At 40.3% G+C, this 26,606-nt stretch overlaps 1 protein-coding gene across 1 annotated transcript; it reads right to left on the reverse strand.

Annotated features, from left to right (window-relative positions):
• Positions 1-604: 604 nt before the first annotated feature.
• Positions 605-25,069, reverse strand: NMBR (neuromedin B receptor). Its single transcript, XM_030554259.1, has 3 exons — positions 24,006-25,069; positions 3,947-4,295; positions 605-1,263 (listed from the first exon to the last, which is right to left on the reverse strand). Exons 1-3 carry the CDS (start codon positions 24,431-24,433, stop codon positions 862-864), a joined length of 1,179 nt encoding a protein of 392 aa, XP_030410119.1. The 5' UTR covers positions 24,434-25,069; the 3' UTR covers positions 605-861.
• Positions 25,070-26,606: the final 1,537 nt, after the last annotated feature.

Below are 26,606 nucleotides of genomic sequence, written 5' to 3' on the forward strand. Positions count from 1 at the left end.
TTCTGAATCTAGAACTTATGGCTTTGGAAAAACCACCTCTCCCAGCTCTAATGAACAAAGTGTGTGCATCATTTTAGTTGTGTTCCTCATACACTCTATTAGAACAAGACAAGAGCAATGAGCAATAGTCATAAAATGTCATCTATCATCAGAAGTGAAAGTGGGCCGATATGGCGTACCAGTAAGAAGTGGCCACTGGTACCACCCTGTACACAGTCGACGTTAAAGCACTGCCATGGCAGCACTTTAAGGACCTTCAGTAAAGCGCTGCTCCGGCAGCACTTAAACATCGCTGCCCCTTTTGGGACAGCTGCCCGGGCCTGGTGATTTAAAAGAGCCTAGAGCTCCTGGCCACTTCTGCTGTAGCAGTGGCCAGAGCCCCAGGCAACACAGGCCAGGCAGCACGGAAGGGCTGGCTGGGAGAGGCTGACCCTCACTCCTTCTGCCCAAAGCCCTGCCCCTTCCAGGGGCCCGGATCAGGGCTCCATACCGGTAAGTAATTTATCTTACTTTCATCGCTACCATAATTTGTTCAGCTAAGTGAATCCATATTCTTTTTTAAATAACATCAGATCAGTTACACCACTATTAACACCATACCTTTGTTATCCTGTATATTAAGTGCACAGAACTGTGTCCCTTAACAAATAGTCTTAGAAACACTCATTCTTCTTTTCTCACTCAGTAATATCATTCATTTCTGTCTGAAAGTAATTAGAAGTTAGATATGCAATGGTCCCAAACTGAGAGACTGTTTCAAGGACTCTGTTTCAAGGACTAGTGAAAGCATCTTAAGCTATTGGCATAGCTGTGAAATAAAGGCCCAGATTTATTTCCAGGTAAAGTGCTGCACTGATGAAATCATAATGACATTTCCTGTTTTAGGTTGTGCCCATTCAGTAGAGTCAAGGTAGTCACGGTGTTCTTGGCATTGCTTTTCAGAGAAGTCATTCGTATGGCGGAGGAGCTGAGCAGATAACTGGTGGATTTCTCTCGATGAGATTTCCTCCTGCAGCAAAGTTGACTGTTGAAATGTCTCCTAAAGCTCTCACTCAGAAAATACAGTGCAAATGGGTTGACGCAGGAGTTGCAGAAACTCAATACTCGGGCCACTAAGGTAATGATCATATGTCCTAGCGATGGGTCGATCTCACTGTAATTAAAGGACCGGTACATGTACAATACATGGTTAGGGAACCAGCAGATGGCAAAACAGCCAACGAAGACCAGAACAATTTTTGCCAGACGCTTTCGAGTTTCCATCTAAAATGATAAATCAACAGAACCCAAATTAACAACACAGAATAGAACTAATCCATATAACAGACTTAACTAAAACATGTGACATTTCACTATAATAACTCTAACAATGAATTCAGATAAGATCAGTAAAATTACTCCCTTTAAGGACTAAATTACTTTTGCTATCTCATTTGCTTTCATTTCTCATTTACAGTTCATTTTCATTAACCAATCCTTAGCTGCTGGCCGCTACAGTAGATAGACTGGCCTTTATATTTGAGTCTGTTACATAGATAAGTACACCGAGATGGACTTAGATTCCAAGTATACATTGTCTTTCAGTCACCATAGTAAGCTGGTAAAATAGTTTCCTTTGGAATATATCTCAACACTTGGCTAATTTGAAAAAAGGTTTGAAATTCAGAGACATTATTAGTCTGATGCATGGAGTTTTAGTTCTGCAATGGTACTTACATCCCATTATTTCCCTCTGAGGTTGAAATGCCACAATTTGTACCATTCTCTTAGGAAATCCCCAGAACAGGTGCTCTTAGCACACAGTGGTGTCTCAGATACATACTGAGGTAAAAGATCTGGCAAAGCATCCAAAGTAACACTAGAGAAGCAGTTCCCAATTGTATTGCTGTAGGATAGTGGGAGTTGCAGCCCACCTGTTCCTCCAAAGACATTTACAGGGCTAAATGTGGGGGAATATGGCCTACATACTGGTCTTCACAAAAAACAGGATGAGGGGAACAGGCCAGATGGTCAACCCCTGAAAACAGTGAAGATAGAAAGCCACTGTGTGTTCCCTTCATTGTAGGAAGAGCCAGGGCCTGCTGTGGTTTTACTAGAAAAACTCAAATGAACTTGGGGGTGTTGGAGGGTTGCAAAACCCTGTGAACTAAACCAGTAAATATAGTTCATCACTACCCATCCAAACCCAAACCAGTAGGCTTCCCACAGCCATAGAGAGCAGGCTGTTTTCTGTCTCTGCATAGTTTGTGCCATGAGGGGCACACACTCTAGGACTATGGATCTCTTCCTGGTTCTACTCAGACTGATTCTCCGCTGCCTTACCCTTATGCAACCATGTACACTTGTGCAAAATGAGTTGTAAATTGGCTATAAATGCCATCATTCTGATCTTGCAGGATTTTACACCCATTTTGCATTCACTGTTCATAGCTGTAAATTGCAAAGATAGCAGAAAATATGAGATGCGTATGTTCCCCGTCTATACTCTTTCTTAGAGAAACTCTGGTTGGCATCAGGAAGCTGAATCCTTTACCATTTGTCAAGTGATATGTACATTGGTCAGGCTGTCCTCCCCTTTTTAATCTAATTTAACTCAACAAATAATGAAAGCAAAAATCTGTTTTGTTTTTTAAAGAATCTCTAACAGTTTCGGAAATGTGATGTAAATTAGCTTTACTTTCATTGAGGTCAGACAAATGGCTCTTTACATTTCACAGAATAAGAAAATGGTCCATGCAGTGCTGGTAAGTGTGTGTTTTTAATAAGAAACAGGCTAGAATAGAAACAAAATGTTGAGTAGAGAGGACACCAGGAAATGTTTTCATTATTCTGTTAAATGATAAAAATATGTTTCTCTCTTATCAGGGGGTGAACAGGTAACAGTCTAAAATATGGCAGCAAATACCCTACCTAATTCTTTTCATCAGCATTGGTCTTTTATTAAGCAATCTAAGTTGCTGTAAAATGGATGTATGATTTTGAGGCACTTTCCCTCAGAAAGATTTACTTTATTGAACAGTAAAACTGTTGTGTCATTTACATTGATGAGTTGGCTTCTGATATGGCCTGCTGATATGTCACACTAATTTGAGTTAGCTGTTAAAATGCTCTGGCTCAAAGATTTGTAGCATATTGTAATATAGAGGATGCCAAGAAGGCTGGTACTACTAAATTTGGATTGTGGAGAACCTTGGTAGATTCAGCATTTCTAGTCAGAGAAATACCCTCAGAATTTGACTGCTTATCCAAGCCATATTTTTCTAGAAACAAGGAGAAACCCTTACAACTACAAGTTTTCTCAAGGGATTTTTAGTACTTCATGGTTTCAGCTAGACTAGATATCATACAAGAACTGCCTTTTCTGATGTATTTCAATACTTAGTTTCCAGTCACAAGGTTTTTTTACACCTTTGATGAATCTGGCCCTTTATCGTTTGTTTCCACAGATTAATCTGTAATGCACTGGATTTCTTTCAGGAAGAGATGAGTATATAGAGGTCAGAAAGCTACAACTGGTTGCCCCAGCAAATGCTGCTTCTTAACATATACAAAAGTGATTGCTAAATCAACAACACGTGCAAATACTCAAGTCACCAATACCATACATCAGTATAAATAGTAATTCATATCATCAGTTGAATCATTTTTGTTTCTTACTAAAAGGCTAAGACAGAAAAGAAATAAACATACTCTTTGGCTTGTTTTCCTTTGTATTTCTTATGTAACAGAGTAAAAATACTCATTCCAAACTAGTCTTAGAGCTGATGTAAAATAAGATTTAAAACAGGGAGCTTTTTGATATAATGCTAGACCTGGGTCCATGCCTATGAAAATTTTAATATAATCCTAGGCCTATACTAGTTATGTTATAGCTTTTGTGCTTTTATTTTAAAATGTGTACAGCAGACAAATCTTTCACCATACAAGTGCACTGCAAATAGCTTACCTGTCTTTTAGAATGCTCACTATATTCTCCAGGGATATTGTGTGCACTCTTAATTAAAGTCTTAGCAATATGATAGTAGTAGATACTAATGATAGTGAGAGGGATAAGGAAATATACTAAGAATATCAGCACAGAGTGGATCTTCGGGTGCATGTCATCTGTCTTGGGATACGGTATGCATGCCCTGAAACTGACATTATCTGTGCCATTGATGTGGGCCACTTCAGAGAAAACTGCTTCAGGAACTGCTAACATCATGGAGATTATCCAGATGGCAAAAGCTTTAAAACACGTCCACAGAACTGCATTTGATGTTTGGATATCCATGGGATTTACAATTGCTTTGTACCTGGAGAGGGGCAAAAATTATTAATTAATACTAATAATAAAAATTCTATGTCTGATGCAAAAAGGCAATACAAGCCTCTGATTAAAGTAACATGTAACACTTCAATTTTTCTGATGTGATGTGTCAAGATTTACATATAATCTATTTTTATTACAATATACTATATTTAGTAATGTATATTACTTTTGCCAGGATTGATAAATTAACAAACAATATAGGATACAAAAGGCAAGCACTTATAAAAGAACACAAATATCATTCCACAGTAAAGTAAAATAAAAGAAAGAGAAATACAGCTGGTCAGGATTGTTTTTCACAAAACTGGTCATCAAAACTAAATTTTTTGGCTGGAAAGGGTCGGTTTGAATAAATTTCTCAACTCAAACATTTTTGAAAAAACAACACATTTTTGAACTTGCTGAAATGTTTCAGTTCTACATTATCAAAAGGAAAAAAAATCTAGTTTTCTGGTTCATAACAACCTTACGTTACTTATAGTAAAAAAATTAAGAAATAACAAATATTCAAAAGCAAAACAAAACTTCAGAAATTATTGAAATGAAATGGTTTGATTGACTCAAACTGATTTTTTTTCCAAATTTTTAGGTTTTGACATTTTGAATTTGTCCCAATTCAGGATGGGAATTTTTTTTTTTTTAAATCTTGAAAATTCTCACAGGATGGGAAAAATGTTTCCCACTCAGCTCTAAGCAGAAGTCAACATATAGCTAAGTGGATACCAAGGGCTGGTTTGTGGCTGCATCTAACTCAGCCACACAAGGGAGTAGAGTGGAGTGAAGCTGTGATCCAGTGGCAGATTAGCCACTGGGCCAAGGGGCAAGGGCAGCTCTAGACATTACGCCACCCCAAGCATGGTGGCATACCGCTGGGGGCGCTCTGCCGATCACCGGTCCCACGGCTCCGGTGGACCTCCCGCAGGCGTGCCTGCGGAGGATCCGCTGGTCCCGCGGCTCCACAGAGCGACCGGCAGAGCGCCCCCCATGGCATGCCACCCCAAGCACACGATTGGCGTGCTGGGACCTGGAGCCACCCCTGCCAAGGGGTCTCATGCCCTGGGGTCCCAGCCAATTGTGAGGCCCTGGAAAAATGGGCTCCCCTGCACCCCAACCAGCTCAGCAAACCAGTGTTCCTGCTGTGGGGGGAGAGGGATCAGGACCCAGGGGCTTGCTCCACTCCGCCTGCCTGTCCAGCACTCCTGCCGGGAAGCAGGGGAAGACCCTGCACCCTAACCATGCTCTCCCCCCAGCAGGAGCACCAGTAAGGTGGGGTGGAGCAAGCTCCCGTGCTCTGACCCTGTTCCCTCCAGCAGAAGGGGTGGGGAGGGGCCCCCTATTATTCTAGCACCCAGCACCACATGTCTGCATTAGATGTCCCTAAACTGCAGACACAGGCACAGAAGGGAAAGCAGGAGCTAAACATCCAATGTTCTCCAGCACTGTGAGAGAGTGGAGAAGGAAAGGTTGAGAGATGTCTCCACTCCCCTATGTGCCAACCTTCAGAGCTGGCTGGAAATCAAGGGAGGAGTATGTTATGCCATGTATTATTATTATTTTATTAATCATGTTTATTATGGTAATACCTAAGGGCCAATCAAGAGTAAGTTCTCATTGTGCTACACTCACTTAACAAACAAAATAGTAGACACTATCTGCCCTGCAGAGCTTACAATCTATATAGTGCTGCAGCAGATTCCTAAGCCAATGCAAGAGAGAAGCACTGGAGGTACTGTTCCTCAGAGGAAAGTTTCTAGGGCACAGTGTTTCCTGAAGCAGCTCCTGTGTTTGGAAACCTTCTTGTTCTAAACAGAATTTTTCTTTCTCCATCATGATAGCATAAAGGATTTCCATTAACCTGAGTCCCAAATTGTCAAAGGTTTTGAAGCTTCTAACTTCAGTGGGATGCCTTTGAGGGTCTGGGCATCAGGCTTAATGGAAATCTTTTATGCTATCATGATGGAGACAGCAAAATTCTGTGCAGAACATGAAGGCTTCCAAACACAAATTGTGACCTTATTAGTCAACAGTATCTTTCTTAGTTCTTTCTTCCTTGATTTCATTATACGAAAACAAATGATATGTTTCATTTTATGATTTGACTGAACAGACGTTGGGTCATTACATCTGCCAATATTTTAAAAAACATTATATTTTTTTCTGTGAAAACCATGTATTGTATTAAGAAAATCAGTTCTCTACCTCTCTCCCTCTTTCATGACAGGACATTGAATTATTATAGCTGCAGCCACACCACCTGGTACTGTGGTCTTGTCAGCACTCATCAGTTAAGCAGTGTTGGGCCTGAACCAGAAATTGATGTTGGTGATTCAGTAGATGGCACACTTTCACCTGAGCCATCACTGAGTCAGTGTTAGAGGGTACTGTGTTGTTGGTGGTGTCCTCTTAAAAATGAGACATAAAGTTACTGATCACTTGTGGTAACAAAAGAACCCCTGGCTTCGGTTCTGAAGAATATGGGTGGTCAGGCTGCAAAATTTCATCAGTGTGTCCTGTCTACTTAAATTCCCCAGGCATTTTCAAAGAGACACAGTATTCTTCACTCCTTGTCCTAGGGCCCAATCCTGTGAGGTGCAGAGTGCCCTGATCTCCAGCTGAAGTTAGTGGGAGTAGAACTCAGCACCTGTCAGGAGGCATTCATCATGTTGCAGAATCTGGCCCATTGTTTATACCTATGAAGAGACATGGCATAGGAAATGGTAAGTAACAGACTATAGATTAAATCAAACATAAATGATGCATTCTGACATTAATTAAAGGTAATTATGCAAAATTGGCACAGATGTAGATAATAGAACAATCTGAAATCTATGAGCTGCTAGATTTCTATAAACAAATCTGACAAATTTGGCTAGGTTTTATTAACATTTGGAAGTAAACCTAAGTAAGGAATGTTATTTATTTAAATTAGCAAGGAAAGCCAAGTTCCCATTAACCTCTTTGATGAACCCAATGCATTGTACATTGCCAGTCAGGTCATGTAGTTATTATAAGTGAGTCTCCAGTTTTAATTTAAAGTCTTCCCTAAAATTCTATCTGCCCCCTTCTCTAACATTACCACCAATGGGAAGGGTGCTTCATTGTAGGAAATATTTTTATAATAAATTTCCTTCTCTGGAGCTTAGGCAGTCTGCTTATAAATACATTCACACACTCACTTGAAGCTCCCACTGCGAATATCTGAACCGGCCTACTGGATATGTTACAGAGCTTCTTATTGTTAGCATGGAAGAAACTCCCTCCATTGTCCTCACTCCTCACCCCCTCAACACACAAACTAAATGTCTTAGTGATGGAATGAAAGATTTTTTTGAAAGAAATTTTTGTTGGAGTCACATGGTCTCAAACCCTAACGTTGATTATATCATCTGTGATGATTATTTTAAAGAAACTGATATAATTGCTGCTTCAAGAGAGAAAAAGCCACTCACGTGCTAGATACTGTCATCTTCCATTGCACCTAATACTGTGGGAAAGAGCATTCTTGTGATTTGTCTCTTTAAATAATAAAATACCATGAATCAGGACAATAATTTACTATAAATATTCATTTTATGAATGAAACAGCAAAGCACCATTCTCAATGTTTGTACTTCTGTGACTGCACTAATGTCATTCAAGGGACTCAAGCCTCTAAAGTATTTAGGCACCTAAATACCTTTGAGAACCTGAAGCTTGCTGAGTACCCTCTGCTTGCGCTGTTTTCAGTATTGTATTCTTTCCTTCCTGCCTACAGCATATGCATGCACAGGAAGACATATGAAAGTTCAGATATTATCAAAATATGACTCTGGTACTGGGAGTAGATCTGAATGCTAAAAAATGTTTCACTTCCTTCTGACTATTTTCCTTCTCTTCCCCAATAACTTCATCATTCTCACTGAAGCTGGTTGGGGAAAATTTTTTTAAAACAATTAACCAAATTCAGTGTTTGGATGTGCATATAGGACTCCCATGAATCCAAGTGCAGAATTTAGCCTGGTGTTCAGTCCTTTTCCAGTGCTATGAAAGTATGGGAGGTTATTGAAAAGTGTCTTCATGAAATGATTGAAATTTGGAAGGGTCAGAATGGATTTATGCCATATTTGCTCTATGAGTACTCAAGTTCAGAGAAAAGAGACAGCAACTGAGTGAGGTCGTTATGGACTTGGAGATGGGTGTATGATCATGTACCACAAGAATTAGTTTGGCAGACTTTGTGACAGAAAGATGTGCTGGAAGGATATGTGTTTCTTGTTTAGGATATATGATGGAGTGACTATCATAATCAAAACCAAACATTGCTACAACTGAGAATTTCCAGTAAATGTTGGCCTGCATCAAGGTCAGTGTTGAGACCTTTTTTGTTTTTGTTTCTTGGATGTGATAAGTGAGAATATATGAAGGGAGTCACCTTGGAATATGCTGTTTGCTGATGACTTAGTGATATATGCAGAAGACTGTGAGATCCTGCAACCAACTTTGAACAGTGGCAACACAGTTTAGAGTGAATGTTGGTAAGACTGAGGCTGTAACAACTGATGGAGGAGGACCTGCCATTTTACAAGCAAAGAGCTTAAAGTGAAATAATTTAAATACCTAGGATCAATGGTTGCTGACAATGGTACCTTCCTGAGTGATGCCTGAGATCATACCAAAGCTGCTTGGTGCAAATGGTGAGAGATGCCCCCAGTTTTTTGTGATAAAAAGATACCTGAGACCTGAGAGTTAGGTTGGTAGGATGGCTTTTTCAATGATTGTGGATGGAAAATGATTGAGGGGGTTGCCAAAGACTCAGAACATGGACTGGATATCAGCAGAACTTATAACAATTTTCATGACAGTCAGGAGTATAATCATGAGTTTTGGAAGAAGGCTTTAGAAGTTGCTAAACTGGAATAGGAAAGTAGCAAGAAAAAAGAAGTGTCTAGTCCTCACAGCTATACCACCACTTCAGGCATCAGACTTCCTGACCACGACTGTGCTGCTCTGCTCTACACTGAGTCCACTTCCTGCCCCACACACTGTACCCTGAAATAAAGCATGTCTAAATGCCTTTTGGGTATAGCTTCACAGCTGGACTAGGTTTTTCTCTTACAAAGCCATCAAATCCACCACTTTCAGGCAACTTGTCAGCCATGAGGAAAAGCAGTTTTCAAGGTAGCAACCACAATGACAAAACAGAAATCTCCCTTTCACTTTTCTGCAAATTTGCAGTGTTTCTTTCCTGGTCTGTTTGCCACCAGCAGGGCCGGCTTCAGGCACCAGCATTCCAAGCAGGTGCTTGGGGCGGCAATCTGCAAGGGGCGGCAGTCCCTGTTGTTTTTCCCCCAAGCAGTGCACCGATTTGCTGCCGCGGGCAGCGGGGGCAGTCCCTGTGCCCTTAGGGCGGCAGGCGCGTTTCCGCGGTGAAGGCAATTCGGCGGCAGCTTCTATGTTTAGCTGTCCTGGGTGGCTTCAGCTAAACATAGAAGCCAAATTGCCGCAGCCACGGAAACGCGCCTGCCGCCCTAAGGGCACACGGCCTGCCCCTGCCTCTCCCCCCCGGTGGCAATTCAGTCCGCTGCTTGGGGCGATGAAAACTGTAGAACCAGCCCTGGCCACCGGGGAGATCTGTTTCATGGACCTGTAGCACTAAGAAGCAGCCTTGTCCAAAACATGATGCAAGATTTTTCTCAATACATCTAACACTGAGATGACTTATTTGCTTAGGCTTTTATCCTACACCTTTGAAGTCAGGGGGTGTTTTACTGTGCAGGATTAGGGCCTTAAAACTACACCATGTAATCTGCACAGAAATCAGTTGAAACGAGGACCAACGAAGTAGTCAAAGGAGAGTGATCCTCACATCAGAAACATCCAGTTCAGGGTTATGTTTTAGAGACAAACTCCATGCACACAAACTGTTCAACAGCAGTCTGAGAAGTGTAAAATGAAAACCATTTGTCTGTTCCTTACAAAAGAAAATCCCTTCAAGCTCTTCACAAAGAACCATCATTAATAATGTTCAGAAATATGGAACTACAGGGATTTACTTTTATTAACAATGCTGTGGACTATATAAGTAAGCTCCTGTAGAAAAGCCAAACAGTTATGTGCAATGTCCTATGTAAATGGGACACATAGGCTCTCACGACTTACATATACACAGTGCTAACACACCATATCCTCAGCTGGTGTAAATCAGCATAACTTCATTTGTTGTTTGTAGTGATGTTAGTTCCAGGATTTTAGAGGCAGTGTGTGAGGTAATATCTTTTTCTGGATCAACTTCTGTTGGTGAAAGACAAGCTCAGAAGATATCACCTCACCCCCCCTTGTTTCCATAATTTCATTGACGTCATTGGGGCTATGCCTCTTTATAACAGCTGAGGACCTCTAGCCCAAATTAAGGTGTTACAAATTTATTTATTTCTACAAAGGCAAGCGCTGATACTGCCCTGCAGTTACAGAGACAGCTGGATCTCCCAGTTATGAAAAGAATAAATGTTTTTGCAATTTGAAGGCGTTTGTGAAAACATAGATGACGCAGAAGTTATATCTGATTACATTGCATTCCTGCTACTTTTGAAACAGATTGAAATGCAGATTGCATTTATCTGAGAATTTCAGAGATGTTAATGGGGCCAACTACTGACTCGAAAAGAAAAGGTGTTGATCACTGAGATGTAATTTAAAGCTGAGTATTGCAAATTGTTGTCATATTACTCTGATTTGTATTGGATTATGTTTTAAGGCTATTGGGGAAGTTTTCTGGTACAACTGACTTAGCCACATAGCTTCCATTTTACGATAACAGGGCTAGTGCTTAGCCCACAGGTAATCCCCCAAAATGCCATCTGCCATGCTCATCTCTCTACTGGCATTTTACTTTGAGTGTGATTATGTTAGGTTTGAAATATAAGAAGACATTGTTTAGCTTGACAATATAAATGGTTGTCAGGAGTCTAAATACAGAATTAAGGTGTTGTAATGCAGCACTTTTTACAAAGAATCAGTGTCCAGTAGTAGATCATGCAGAGAAATTTTATACCAGGAGGGTGAAAAGTAAACCCTCTAAAGCAAATCTTGCTTTCCTTACATGAGCAACTGCATTGACTTAATGAGTCTATTTGCCTGAGTAAGATGAGCAGAATTTGACTATTCAGTATAGGAGAAAATGACCTTATTCATATGATGGTCTAGTGTCCTGGGAAGTTCTTTTAGAACACCTGCAGTTTCCTAGTTTTTCATAGTATCAGTCTATCCATTTGGTGCTGTTTGTTTTTTAACAAATATAAAATGCTTGTTCAAGACATATCCCTTTGCTGAGTAGAACTGGTTCTGCATTTACCAGTGGAATAATCATTCAATATGATGATAAGCATTAGGAGTGAAGAGAAATTGAATGGGTGAGTGGAAACATGATTAAAACTGTTTATATGCTCAAAGCGAATGTCAGTGACGTGTGTTCAGTGTTTCATGATAAGTTTCTAGGGAAACAAATTCTGCCACTCCAAGAAACTGGTCCTGTTGAGCCCAAAACCAGCAACAGCAATAGCCTAGTATGACACTTTTTAAAACGATGCTCTTGTCTTTAGTATGATGATTTCTCCACCCTAAAAGGTGTCACCTTAAAAATTTCCCAGTTTTTTATTTTGAAAATATGATCACCTTGCAGATGGGAAGTACAATTCTATCCTACTCAAACTCCCGGCCCCGCATATCTGGAGTTTCACAGAAAGATGGGAACATTTCTCTGCCTTTTCTTTTTCTCTTGCCTCTGCCTCCACCTCTGATCTAAAATAAACCTAGTGTACTTCTTACAGGCTAACAGGCCCTTGCAGCAAGAGGCCAACTCACAGATCCATGGAGAGCCGTAGCCTCTTACTGCCACTGGCCTGAATCCATTTACCTGGTATTGCACAGCCTTTCACTGACTGATAAAAGACATCTTTATCTATTTGCTCAAGCCTATTTCTGAGGAGTGTGATGGTGAAAGAATTAATGGAGAATTTTCAATATTCTATATTGTAATGATATTTAAGCATATACACACCTCCAAAAATTCACTGATGGGCACCTTTTATACAACTTAATGTCCCATAACAGGTTCAGTTCAATATGGAACATGGTCAGAAAGGCTAGCAGTGACTGCAAAAACAGCAAAAACTAAGCACCTGATTCTTCATTCCATGACACATTTTACACCCCTGTCTAGTCTAGTAATAGACTAGAAGATCAGGCTATAAAACTTTTTAGCTCCTATGAGTCTTGTCTCCTGGAGGTTTGAATGGGCAAGGCATTTGAAAGGAGTGAAGCATTTGGAGTTTTATTCTTCTCCCTCTTGTCCTCACTATAGGCCTGATCAAAAGCCCATTGAAGTCAAGGTCCTTAGTGAACTAATGATTTCCAGAAACTTCCCAGTATATTGGAACAGGTTGGTTTCACAAAACTGGGGACAGTGAAACAACTTTTTAAAAAAAGATGGAGATATACCTATCTCATAGAACTGGAAGAGACTCTGAAAGGTCATTGAGTCCAGCCCCCTGCCTCCACTAGCAAGACTAAGGAGTGGTTTTGCACCAGATCCCTAATCCCCTTAAAGATTGAACTTACAACTCTGAATTTAGCAGGCTAGTGCTCAAACCACTGAGCTATCCCTCAACATAGTGTGTTTATAATAACATTCTCACTAATACATAATTTATATAAACATCATTTCAAGGTGTGTATATATACCCATCTCGATATAATATACTGTATGGCTATTGCTACTGCACATTCTTAGGCAGTGGATCAAGAAGAACACTATTGCTCTGCACATACCTGAATAGAGAAAATCAATTTTCATCTCCTGAAGGTACCACTACCAGAGGAGAAGGTCAATAAAATGTATTTGTTGCACAGAAGCATAAATGTCTAGAGGTAGAAGCCTGTTCAATTACAGTTTACCCTTTTAAAACTATAACTGTCATAAACCATTCCTCACATTTCCTTTCTAAATTCAGAAATAGCCTGTGCCAGTGATGGGCAGAATAATTAAAGAGCAGCTATAGGATAACACGTCCCCCTTATTTTCAGAAATGTTATGGCCAATACTCAGGCAGTGTAAATGAGCATAGCTCTGTTGATGTCAGAGTCGTGTCCATTTACAGCAGCTCAGGATCTGGCCTTACATTTTAAAATCCTGAATAAAAGGAAACTGTTGCCTCATCCACCTTTTCAGCTGTTTCATACCAGTTGCCTCATTCTCCCCTTTTCAGCATATCTGATTCCATTTCATTTGCATCTTCTGCAGAAGCTTTGCATTGCAGCAACACAGAGACATCCACTTAGATTTTTATGTATTTGTTTATTGTACTTAATAAAAGGATCAAAGACACAAAAGTGCATTTAACAAAAATAAAGAAGGTAAGGAGAGAAAGCAAAAATACACAATTAAAGAGCTGAATGTGTAAATGAAGTATTGAAAAATAAAACAAAAGGTAGAATATTAATGTGGAAAAAACAATGGATAATACAAAAGGAACAACACATACACAAAATTAAGCAATAGACAGAAGAGGAAAATTGAAAAATGATATACAAAAAAATTAACCCCCCCAAAACCATAAAGCCTGAAAGAACGGATGTTTCTATAACAAAACACACATTAGAAATATTCTGTTCCTGATGCAATTCTGCAATCTAAAGCAATATGCAACATAAATATACATTTTGAGTAAGATATATATATAAAAATCAATCACTCTACGTGTGTGTGTATGTATGTATGTGTGTGTATATATATATATATATATACACACATATATACACATACAGATAGAGAAGATACTTCTCTCATTCATATATATATATATATACACACACACACACACACACCTCTACCCTGATATAACACAATCCAATATAACATGAATCCAGATATAATGCAGTAAAGCAGCACTCCGGGGGTGTGGGCCTGTGCGCTCCGATGGATTCAAAGCAAGTTCGATATAATGCGGTTTCACCTATAACACGGTAAGATTTTTTGGCTCCTGAGGACAGTGTTATACCGGGGTAGAGGTGTATTTATTTATAGAATAAATAGTGAACATACTTATATATATGAGCTAAGTATCTTCACTATTTATTCTATAAATAAATATATATATATATATATATAAGAGCTAAGTATATTCACTATTTTTTCTATAAATAAATCTCATCATCAGTATGCTCAGTAAGAAATGTTTACCCCCTGGATAGCATTGCCCAGAGAGCTATGTGGACTAGGTTTCCTTTTTCACCTTACTTTGGAGCACTGCTAGGGGCAGAGTACTGATCTTGATAGTATGATCCAATAGAGTACATCCCATGTTCTTAACCTAGAGGAAATGGATATTTGCTAACAAGGGCTTCTCAGCATACTAGAGCAGCTCATTCAGCACATGGTCTTGAGGAACATGTTGAACAAAACTGATTGAGAAAGAAAGAGTAGAACCAGCAAAGAGAAGTTGTATTTTATCTGAATTGCATTATTTGTACTTAACTTGCAAATGTTTCAGATTAGGTGATTTCTCAGTCTGTTCCAAAGATCAATTTTCATACTGATTTTTTTCCTTGAATAATTCTCCCATACATTTAGTAAAGCTGTGTAAAAGGGTTAAAACTCAAAAATAAACTGGAAGATTTGGGGCTTTACATACTGTAAATAAGTGACATTCTGATCTTCACTTGAAGAGAGAAGATACATTCAATGCATATAATACACAATGCCCCTTTTCTGGGGTTTGCCTTTACTGTTAACTTACATAACAACAGCAGAACGTAAAACTCATCGTAAGCTATCTCCCTGCAGAACCTCCTCTGGCCCAGACCCTAGTTCTCAGAGAACTAGCTCCAACCCCTCTCATTTCCTGATTAGAGTTGTTTATATCCATCTTCTAGACTGATTTAGCAAAAATACATCTGCATCTCTGCATGGAGTTCAAGTTCTTGACACCAAGATGCCTGAGCAGAAGAGCCCTACATCCCAAAGCAAGATCCTAGAATCTGGTGCCTGGGTAAATATCTATTCTTTTGTGATGTGACTACTTTGGGCATGCCAGCTGCTTTGTATGTCCTAAAATAGTTTTTCAACTAGAAAAAAAGAATCATGTGTGATGATCAGCACTATATATTTTAGAGAGCTGAGCCCACAAGAAAATACCCATATAAATCTGGGGATCAGGATCAAACCTGGTGCCCCATGTTTCATCTCTAGCTCCCTCATGGATTAATGTGGTGTCTTGTGACATCCTCCCAGCCCAGGGTCTGCCAAGCACAGAATTATGTGATGCAGTGAACTGCACCTCCCATCAGCCAGATGTGATGTAGACTCAGTAAATACTGTTCAACAAGCAGGTGCTTGAACAAAGGTCATCCACATGACAAGGCAGAACAGTTCCCAAAACAGTATGACTGACACCTGACACACTGGCATCCCGTTGATCTATTGTAGTAGTCTAGTCCTATCTGTGAACCTTGCAAGGAGAGATGGGGCCAAGGGCCAAGACCCAGCCCTACATCCCTCCTCCCTGACACAACACATCGAGTGACCTAAGAACCCTGCAAGCTAGCCATTTCCAGGCATAGCTAGTTTAGGTATTTTGACAGCTACAAATACACATTGACTCCTACAAATACATGGAGTATTTTCTAGCTAAATTAACAAAAAGCTACCTACATACCAAGGGCCCAGTTCAGCAAGGTGCTTCAGCATGTGCCTAACTTTAAATAAACATGGGAGAAATCCCACTGAAGTATCTTACTGAATCAGGGCTACAGTTCCAGCAAAAGTCTTTCTAGCACAGGGGTTTTGGAGAGGATTCCCAACAGAAATGTCTCCCATATGCTTTTCCTGTGGGAATCCACTGACTATATATGATTGCAGTTTGGGACTGGGCAAGTACAAAACCAATACAATGTTGGCTAAACCTGATCTGTATAAAAAGAACATTACCTGAAGAGAAACAATTCCATGTATATGCTCTGAGTTCCAGCCTCCGACTCAATTAACAAACCTTTTGCCAAGCCCTACTAATGATCTGTGATTCTATTTGCCTTCCATCTCTTGAAATTTTGTTACCTGACTGTAACGATTAGTACCCAGAGTACAAATATATATGTAGCTTTGAAGATATTTTCATATGTAAAAAAAGAATAGCAAACGCCTATACCAGACTCTACGCACCTTTGATATAAATTTGAAAGAGCAATGACATAAGATGTACAACAGTTTCTCTTGTCCTAAGCCAGAAAATAACCATAAGGAAGGGAAATACACCGCCTAGTTTATGTTATCCATGAATGAAAAGAAAATGTTTGTTGCTCCAAGTCTAGCAAAATGTTCTTCAGTACACATCTAATCCAGCTGGCTTTCAGAAAGTCTGCAGGTACTTTGCATGACATGTTTGAAAATTTAAATAAAATATCAAATAAAAGACTGGCCTGACAAAAAGAAAGAGAGGAAAAGGATCACCCCTTTATCCTTTGGTTTTCTCTGTGTTGCAATTTATCAAACACTGAATCATATTTCTATGATCTATTATATGAAAATCACTTGGACTATTTTCTTGAAATTATCTTAGTAAACAAGCCAATCCAATATATTAACCTTTAGGATCCTGTTCTCCCTTCTTGGAACTAACAGGCTAATGCAGTTCTTCTGACTACATTTCTCCTCCCTCCCCCTTCCCTTTCTTTTTCTATCTACTATATGCAGTCGAGTCAGTTTCCCCTTTTTAGTCTGATTGGTTTTATGTTTTCTGTTACTTTACCCTTGGTTTAAACCTGTTCTTGGTTTCTTTCAAGTTACTTTAGGTGTGCTGTTTATTGCTGCTTATTTATTTCTGAGAGTTTGTTTTAGGGTGTATGCAACTTAAGTACTTTTCTACTATCCTATATGTGTATTCACTAAGCCACTCACCCTCTTCACTTGCTCCACTACAGGGAAGAAATGAGAACTTTGGGTGGCTCTTAACACATTTGACGCAGTAGGAGCAGTCAGGATATTCAATGACTTTCAAATTCATCCCTCGACCTGTGTGGTGCAGTGGACTAATATTAGGTGATTATCCAATACAAGGGCCATAGGAACCTTGCCTGTGTAAGAAGAAAACAGATAGGGCTTTACAAACTTAGAGTACAATCTTCAGAAGTGCTTGGCATTGACCGTACTCTGCTCCCATGGAAGTCAGTGAGAGTTTTGAAAACCCCACCCTTGACTTTTAACTCAGTCTCCTATTCAACTATCCATTGCCAATACACTAAGATGGATGTATCTGAGTGTTTGAACTTATTTCATGCCAAGGAAAGATTTCACATGGAATTCCCAGCTACACCATTTTCCTTCTCTAAGCATATTGGGACGGAGATATAGGGCCTGATTCTCTGCTCACATCAGGGTAAACCCAGAGTAACATCATTGGAGTTCACAGCATTACCAGTGTAAGGAGAGCAGAATCAGGCCCAGTGTACTCAGAAACCAGTGCTGGGCACATTAAAAATACCTAGATAGAGAGACTGATAGGAATTCACTTATTTTGCTCTCTTATTCAGTCTCTCTCCTTCCTATTCTTTTAAAATGTCCTTCCTGAGTTAATGAAGAGAACCCAAGACGGCAGATTGCGGTCTTCTTGACCCTTGATGTCAGTCCTGGTATAAGGAAGTTGGGATGGCAGATACAGCACTTAGTATTTGGTTGACTACACCTGTTGGATGGTTTAAATTTCTTCAAACCCCTCCATCACACACTCAGCATGCCAAGGGAATTTAGCACCAAAACAATGTAGAAAATAATTACTTTTTGCCTCCAGTCCATGTTTTTAAGAGAGACAGGCTTGTTTAGGAGAATGTGGATACCTCTGAACACAGACTTCTAATCAAGGTAAATCTTTTATTATTAGTTCCCACTTATGAAAAACCGATGTTTTATGTACCATTAGTTATGGGATACAGTCCATAAGACAATATTACTTGTAATGATGTTTCAGCTCTGCAAATGCTGATACTGTGACATGACATTACTCATGAAATTAGCACTTTCTGTGGCTCATTAAATGACTTCATGGTCTGGTGTGTATGCAAATATTTAAGGATACAAACCCAGTACCTGCTATGTCAGAGCTTCTCAGACTTTTGTATTGGTGACCCCTTTCACACAGCAAGCCTCTGAATACCACCTCCCTTATACATTAAAAACACTTTTTCATATATTTAACACCATTATAAATGCTGGAGGCAAAGCAAGGTTTGGGGTGGAGGCTGACAGCTCACAACCCCCCATGTAATAACCTCATGGCCCCTTGAAGGGTCCCGACCCCCAGTTTGAGAACCCCTGTGCTATTTTGGTGCCCACCACACTCTAGTAAGGGACTTTAACACCACTGCTGAAAGACCTCATCCTAATTTTTCAGTTGGGTATCTGACAATGTAGGAAATAATAGAGGTATAAACTGACTCAACAAGCATTTTGTTTTCTATTATAAAGTCAGAAACCAGCACTGAACTCATATATTTTTAAGGTTATATAGAACTGTAGTTGTCTTTCTCTCCATTTCTACAGCTGCTTATGCATAGTTCCAAGAAATGCTACTTGAAGCCATAGAAGATTAAAAGTAATATTGTATTGAATAGCTGAGCTATTCAAATCTCAATAATGATGTAAGGTGCTGATCCAGCAAAGCACTAAAGCAGGGCTATTAACTGTAAACATGTACTTAAATGCATTTGGATTGGGACCAAAATGATGATGGAGCTTTGCTATTAACATGTAGGAGTTAAAATGCTGGCTCTAGTGTAGTCAATGACAAAACTCTTATTAACTTCAGTGGAGTCTGATTTCAACCATGACCATTACTCAATTATCCTAATACCCATCTAATTAGTGCTTTCTTTCGGTCATGCTTTTAAACAAGAAGAATAAGTCACTCTGTATGTATGATGATAGAACCCAATTTAATCTTGGTCTAATCCCATTGATTTCAATGGAGTTACACAAGGGCTGCATTTGACCCTCTGCACTTTAAGCATTTATTAAAAAGAGAAATAAATCTAGAGAAAACAGCAGAATTGTATTTGATCACAATATTAGAAAAATGTAACCATGCAAAAAAGTATGAACTATAAACAGTAGCTCATGGTATTGTTAAAGGAAGCTGAAAATGCTGGGCTGAATCTTTAGCTGTATAAATCAGCATAGCTCCATTTACACTTCCTGAAAATCTTGTCCATTATCCCCACCTAATTGACTAACCTAATTGCCTTCTATGAGGAGATAACTGGCTCTGTGGATGAGGGGAAAGCAGTGGAAGTGTTATTCCTTGATTTTAGCAAAGCTTTTGATACGGTCTCCCACAGTATTCTTGCTAGCAAGTTAAAGCAGTATGGGCTGGATGAATAGATTATAAGGTGGATAGAAAGCTGGCTAGATCGTCGGGCTCAATGGGTAGTGATCAATGGCTCCATGTCTAGTTGGCAGCCGGTTTCAAGTGGAGTGCTCCAAGGCTCAGTCCTGGGGCCAGTTTTGTTCAATATCTTCCTTAATGATCTGGAGGATGGTGTGGACTGCACCCTCAGCAAGTTTGCAGATAACACTAAACTGGGAAAGCAGCAAAGAATCCTGTGGCACCTTATAGACTAACAGACGTTTTGGAGCATGAGCTTTCGTGGGTGAATACCCACTTCCTCAGATGCATGCATCTGAGGAAGTGGGTATTCACCCACGAAAGCTCATGCTCCAAAACGTCTGTTAGTCTATAAGGTGCCACAGGATTCTTTGCTGCTTTTACAGATCCAGACTAACATGGCTACCCTCTGATACTAAACTGGGAGGAGTGGTAGATACACTGGAAAGTAGGGATACGATACAGAGGGACCTACATAAATTAGAGGATTGGACCAAAAGAAATCTGATGAGGTTCAACAAGAACAAGTGCAGGGTCCTGCACTTAAGTCGGAAGAATCCCATGCACTGTTACATACTAGGAACCAAATGGTTAGGCAGCAGTTCTGCAGAAAAGGACCTAGGGATTACAGTGGACGAGAAGCTGGATATGAGTCGACAGTGTGCCCTTGTTGCCAAAAAGGCTAACTGCATTTTGGGCTGTATAAGTAGGGGCATTGCAGCAGATCAAGGGATGAGATCATTCCCTTCTATTCGACTTTGGTGAGGCCTCATCTGGAGTAGTGTGTCCTGTTTTGGGCCCCACACTACAAGAAGGATGTGGAAAAATTGGAAAGAGTCCAGCAGAGGGCAACAAAAATGATTAGGGGGCTGGAGCACATGACTTATGAGGAAAGACTAAGGGAACTGGGATTGTTTAATCTGCAGAAGAGAAGAATGAGAGGGGATTTGATAGCTGCTTTCAACTACCTAAAAGGGGGTTCCAAAGAGGATGGATCTAGACTGTTCTCAGTGATACCAGATGACAGAAAACGAGCAATGGTCTCAAGTTGAAGTGAGGAGGGTTAGGTTGGATATTAGGAAACACTTTTTCACTTGGAGGGTGGTGAAGCACTGGAATGGGTTACCTAGAGAGCTGGTGGAATCTCCTTCCTTAGAGGTTTTTAAGATCAGGCTTGACAAAGCCCTGGCTGGGATGGTTTATTGGGGATTGGTCCTGCTTTGAGCTGTGGGTTGGACTAGATGACCTCCTGAGGTCCCTTCCAACCCTGATATTCTATGATTCTACGATAGAATCCAGACACATTGAAACTTGTTTTCTAGGCATTTTGCAGATATAATTGTTTCTAATCATCATGCAGTACAATTTCTTCAGGAAGTTTACATGGAGAAAGATCATGGGAGCCCAGTATTCTACAAGGGACAAGATACAAGGTACACATTTGTTTCACTAAAAGGAAGAGGTCATCAGTTTTCTGAAGAAAATATTTATCTGTAACAGAAAGGTCGAATGAAATACAAAGCACAGTTAGAATAGATCAGTGGTCCCCAACCTTTTCATCTGACGGGCACCAGACAAAGGACCATGGCGGCGGTGGAGCATCTGCCGAAATGCCGCCGAATTTCTGCGTCATTTAGGCGGCGACGCCTCTCAATGATGTCATTTGTTGGCAACAAGCAGCGTCATCAAGAGGCGTTGCAGCCAAAATGACACAGAAATTCGGCGGCATTTCAGCGGATGCTCTACTGCCAGCCAGGATGTGGGCGCATTTAGATGCCCCCATGGGCACCAAGGCGCCCACGGGCACCGCATTGGGGACCCCTGGAATAGATGTATATGCAATGAGTACCATTGTAATATCCAAACAAGGATATTAATTGACCCCTATCCACAACAAGTCTCAATACTCAAATATCATACTGTTCAGTCCATGGTGACTTATGAAATCAACTCTTGTAATATTTTATTTTCAGAAATCACCATTACTGTAGCACATGTCATTTGACATAGGGAATTTCCAAACTTATGATTACTATTAATTACATTATGAGAATATTTGCACCCTTCCTTTTGCTCCTCATTCCAGTTTCTCCCAACTTCTTTTATACAATCCAAATAGTAAATGTAGGCATACTGTTTAAAAAAACTCTGAATATTTTATATGTGTTACTTTGTATGTTTAACCCTACTGAAGTTTAAAGGGACAAATTTGATCCCTTTTTCCTCCTAAAGCTAAAAAAAGACAAATTCACAAATCTCTCCTTAGGTCTGTCTGAGTCTTTTCTTTTGATTCTCATGGCAATGATAGACCAGAAAAACTTTTAGTTAAAATGTAGTACAAAGTACAAGTACTTTAAAGGATATCTGTGAAAAGAATATGTTTACTATGCACCAAACTAACCACTGTAGTAAACAGTGGGGCTCCTGTAACTTCTTTGGAGATCAGTCCAGCATTCCTTCAGTATGAATGCCTTCCATTTAGTTCAATGGGAGCTGAAGGTCTACAAAATTGCAGGATAAAGTTGAAAGAGACATCTCCAACTCCCATTAAGTCAAGACTCTCATTGACTTTAATGAAAGTTGGACTGTGTCCAAAAGTAATAACGACTCAGTCAACTGAAGTCTATGGAAGTTTTTGCTAAGTAAAGACTGATGGATTGAGATTGGTAATTATTTACTAAGTGAATAAATCCATGGTAAATTAAAAGATAATCTACAGAAGAAAAGAAGAAACACAGTTGTCAAATAATATGCTTGACTTTCTCAGGGAAATCACTCCCATTTCTACTACGCAAAATACAATACAAACCTCTAAAATATTAAAGGAACCACCTGTAATAAAAATATTTTATGCAGTCAAGACATCATGTGTATTGCTGTTTTCTAGGATGCCAACACTAAAATATATGCAGTCATCATGACTTCAGCATTATAATATAACAAGGAAACAAAACTATATGTAAAATAATACTGAATTTATGTTGACTCAGAAGTTGTATCTCAAAAGTAAAATAAATGAAACTTGAACCACTGTATCACCTCCACCATATTTCACTGGTGATTTTACAAATCTCTGATTTGCAAATACATTTCTTACATATCAGATAGATTATCACAATAGCACTTCTTAAAATGAAAGAATATTTTGCATGTCCACTTTCATATGCAAGGCAGTTTGAGGTAAATTCCTGAACTGATGAAATCAGAGTGTTAAAACATTTCCCTTTAAGGATCTTTCACCAATGGCAGTCAAATATACAAAACATGAATATAGACTGAATGCTTTATACAGAAGTAATAATGTAGGGCCTGATTCAAAGCCCACTAAAGTTAATCTGACTTTGAGGGGCTTTTGGATCAAGCTCTTAGATGAAATTAGACTCTTTCGTAAATTGGCTGAAAACCTGAAATAAAATTGTTTTATACCCTGAAGGAAAAAGTTAAAACAAAAACAAAACAAAAAACAACAACAAAAAAGTGTGTTAAAGCTAAAGATACATTTTCCAACACAAACCTTTATCAGTGTTATACATTTCAAGCCAGTCATACATGCACATGCGCAGGTAAAACTCCCACAGAAGTCAGTGAGAACTTTGCGTGAAGGAGTTCAAAAACTTTCATCTGAAGCTGAAGAAAAGTGTTCAAAACAGGAAAGAAAAAAAGACAATGATAATTTAAAGGATGCAGTCAGTTATTTTGCAACACATTTGTCATTTAGAGCCTGAGCCTGCAATCCCTTCCTTATTCAAGCAAATACTAAACCTGGGAACAGTCCCAGTGCAGTCAATAGGGCTACTCACATGAATAATCACTACCACTGTGAGTAAGAATTGTCAGACTAGGACATGAGGGATGGTAAAAAGAGAAAGTGTATTTTTCTTTATCTGCTATTCCTCTACAAAAGTTTGAAAGTGTTAATGGAGCTGATCCAGTAGCCTTGAATGGTTCTCTTTAAATCATTTAGCAGAAAGAGATGCAGGAATAAGCCATTTCCTCTTTATGTTCTGGGGGAAAGAGTGAGGGAATTTGTTTGTTGTTTTTTCTGTATGTTTGGAATGGAGGTGAAATGGGTGTAGCTGTTTTGGGCAACAAAATCAAGATATAATTCAAGGGCATGTCAAAACAGAACATTCTGTTGCACCAGCATCCCTGTGGTACCAGAATAGGTCTGGTGCGAATATCTGGCAGCTAGTTGCTCCTGTGGAGCAGAAATTTCTCTCTCTCTCTCTCTCACACACACACACACATACACACACGCGCGATCTCTAGGCGTATTTCCATTTTACCTGTCTGCACTCAGGGCGGTGAGAGTGAAGACGGACACGCCCACCGAGGTGAGCTGGATGGCCGGGATGAGTTTGCACCCCACCTTCCCGAACATCCATTCCTCGAAGAGGTAGCTGCAGGCATCCACCGGCATGCAAGTCACCAGCAGCAAGAGGTCTCCGGCGGCCAGGCTGGAGATGAAGATATTGGGCACGCTTCTCATAGCGCTGTTGGAAATGAAGATCTTCACCAGGGTGATGTTGCCTAGCAAGCCCACGGTGATGATGAGCAGGTAAAGCGAAGGGATCACACAGCGGACGATAAACATCGACGTGCCCCAGGAAGGGGCCAGGAGGTCTGTCTTCAGTACCACCCCTGGCACCAAAGCATTGCTGACATTTCCTCCTGCGGGCTGCACGGTAACGTTGAGGGAGAGCTCCCCAGCCATCCTCCCAGCTCCGGAGACACCGACTGCAGTGGGAAAGAGCAAAAGGATTTGTCTCTGAGTCAGCAAAGAAAATGTTCTTTCTTTCTTCCAAGTTTTTTCCCACCAAAACCGCAAAGGAGGAATTGTCTGCGGGCAAACGCTGAAGAGTTAAAAGAGAGAGACCGTCAGTTGTGTCATTTCTCTACCCAGAGCCACTTCTTCGGAGTCAGAACAGTCTCTTGCACAATGGGAAGCTGAGGGGAACTAAACCAGATCCAGAACGAAACTTTCTTTTTGACTTAATCATAATCTTCGGGGTGCTTCTGTTCTGAAGGGAGCATCCCGAAGTCCTTTATCACAGCTGCTCACACGGGGATAGTGATGGGACTGGCATAGCTTCTTAGCTGGGTCGTCATTGCTTTGGCAAGAGAAGAGAGTGCAGCCCTCCAGGGTCAGTGGAACTGTACAGCTCTTTCCTCAGGCTTTGATGGTCCTCAACCTCTTCCCGTGCTGTGTTTCAGTCTCTTTCTGACAGAGCCAAGCTGATGGGCTGGAGGCAGGCTGGGTCTTCTCCTGCCTCAGTCCTTCCATTTTTACATTCGCCCAGCTCCGCCTCCGCTGGGAGTAGCCGCCAAGCCTATTGGGTGGTATCCGTGAAGTTTGGTCCGTTGTGGTTGTGGGCTGGAGGAGCTCTTCATCTCCAGAGGAAGAAACGTTTGACTCGGAGACCGCTAGGAGAAGCGACAATGAGCACCCTCCACACCTATCCTGCTCCGAATTGTTATAATTTCCAGCTGGAGCTCAAATCAGAGTGATAAAACAACCACCTAGGAATGCTGCTAACTGGGTAGTTCTGCCTTTGGCCCAGGAAACTGCCCAGTCCGTGTTACTGGCTCTAATACCCATGCATCGCGCGGGCAGGGGGTAGAGCTGTTCAGCATTTAGTGCTGAAAACACGTAAACTCTCCTTAGGAAACAAAACTTCTTTAGTCCCGGACACTTTCCAGAGGCTCTTGAAACCTACAAGCTTTAAAGGGCGGGGAGCGGGGGGGGGGGGGCGGATGAACCTATATTCAAACATCTTATCCAACTGTGTTTGTTTTGTCGAGTTCAAAGAGCGTTTGGCCAACAGACTAAGAATGTTTTGCCTTGAGTTTTTGGTTTGTAATAGTTCACCTAAAATTCGTCTGGATTAGGGAAATGGGAAAAGCTGAGATGCATCTGTGCTGTAATATGCCAATGGCAAATCAATATATATTGTAAGTGACGAATGGGTCTGTGCAGGGTTGGGTCTATCACCAGACGCCTTGCTCTTCCATTAAACAACATACTTGACATCTTTCTTGCAACACTGGGTCTCCTGAAAATTCTTAGACTACAGTATGGTGATGGGTGTGGTTTGGATGTTTTTGTCATAAAAAACTCACGTTTGGTTTCCTAATCGTACTGTACATTTTCAGTGGGATCCATTCGTTTAATGAGATGCACCTGTACAAATATCGTACAATGGAGAAACATCTAGGAGAGTTTAAGTTTCCAGTGTCAAGAGCCGGTTATAGCAATACAGTGAAATATCGCTAGTTGCCAAGAGTACTGTCTGAAATTGTCCCCATCTTTATTTTTTCTGAATGTTACCAAAAGGCATGGAACAAACTTGCGGCGTTCACATTATTGAAACAATAATCATGGTGTATCTGGCATGCAGGATTAAAAGATTGTGGAATATAGAAAAACAACGTAATGAATGAACACATGCAGAAAGTGGTGAAGTGACAAAAGGAAACTAATATCCTAACAAAGTCTGTCACCTGTATGAGATAATACATATCCGGTCAACTGTGCATTATCCAGTAAAGAAACTGGAATTATAAGGGAGACTGGTTTATCTTTAATACATCTTTATATATATAAAAAGATAAAAATACATATGTTTAACACACTATTGCTTCTCAAGAGTAACACCATCAACACATTAATTCCTGGGTTGTATTCCTGGCTCTGCCATTGATTGGCCTGCTGAGTGACCCTGGGCATGTCATTTCACCTCTCCGTGCCTCAGTTTCCCCATCTGTAAAACGAGGAAAGTGATGCCAACCTCCCTTGTAAAATGCATTGAGGTTTGCTGATAAAAAGTGCTATAACAGCTATGTTGTTATTTTGTTACTGTTGTTTTAAAAATATATAATTTTTCTAA

The sequence above is a fragment of the Gopherus evgoodei genome, chromosome 3 (assembly GCF_007399415.2).
Source record: "Gopherus evgoodei ecotype Sinaloan lineage chromosome 3, rGopEvg1_v1.p, whole genome shotgun sequence".
Taxonomy (NCBI): domain Eukaryota; kingdom Metazoa; phylum Chordata; order Testudines; family Testudinidae; genus Gopherus; species Gopherus evgoodei.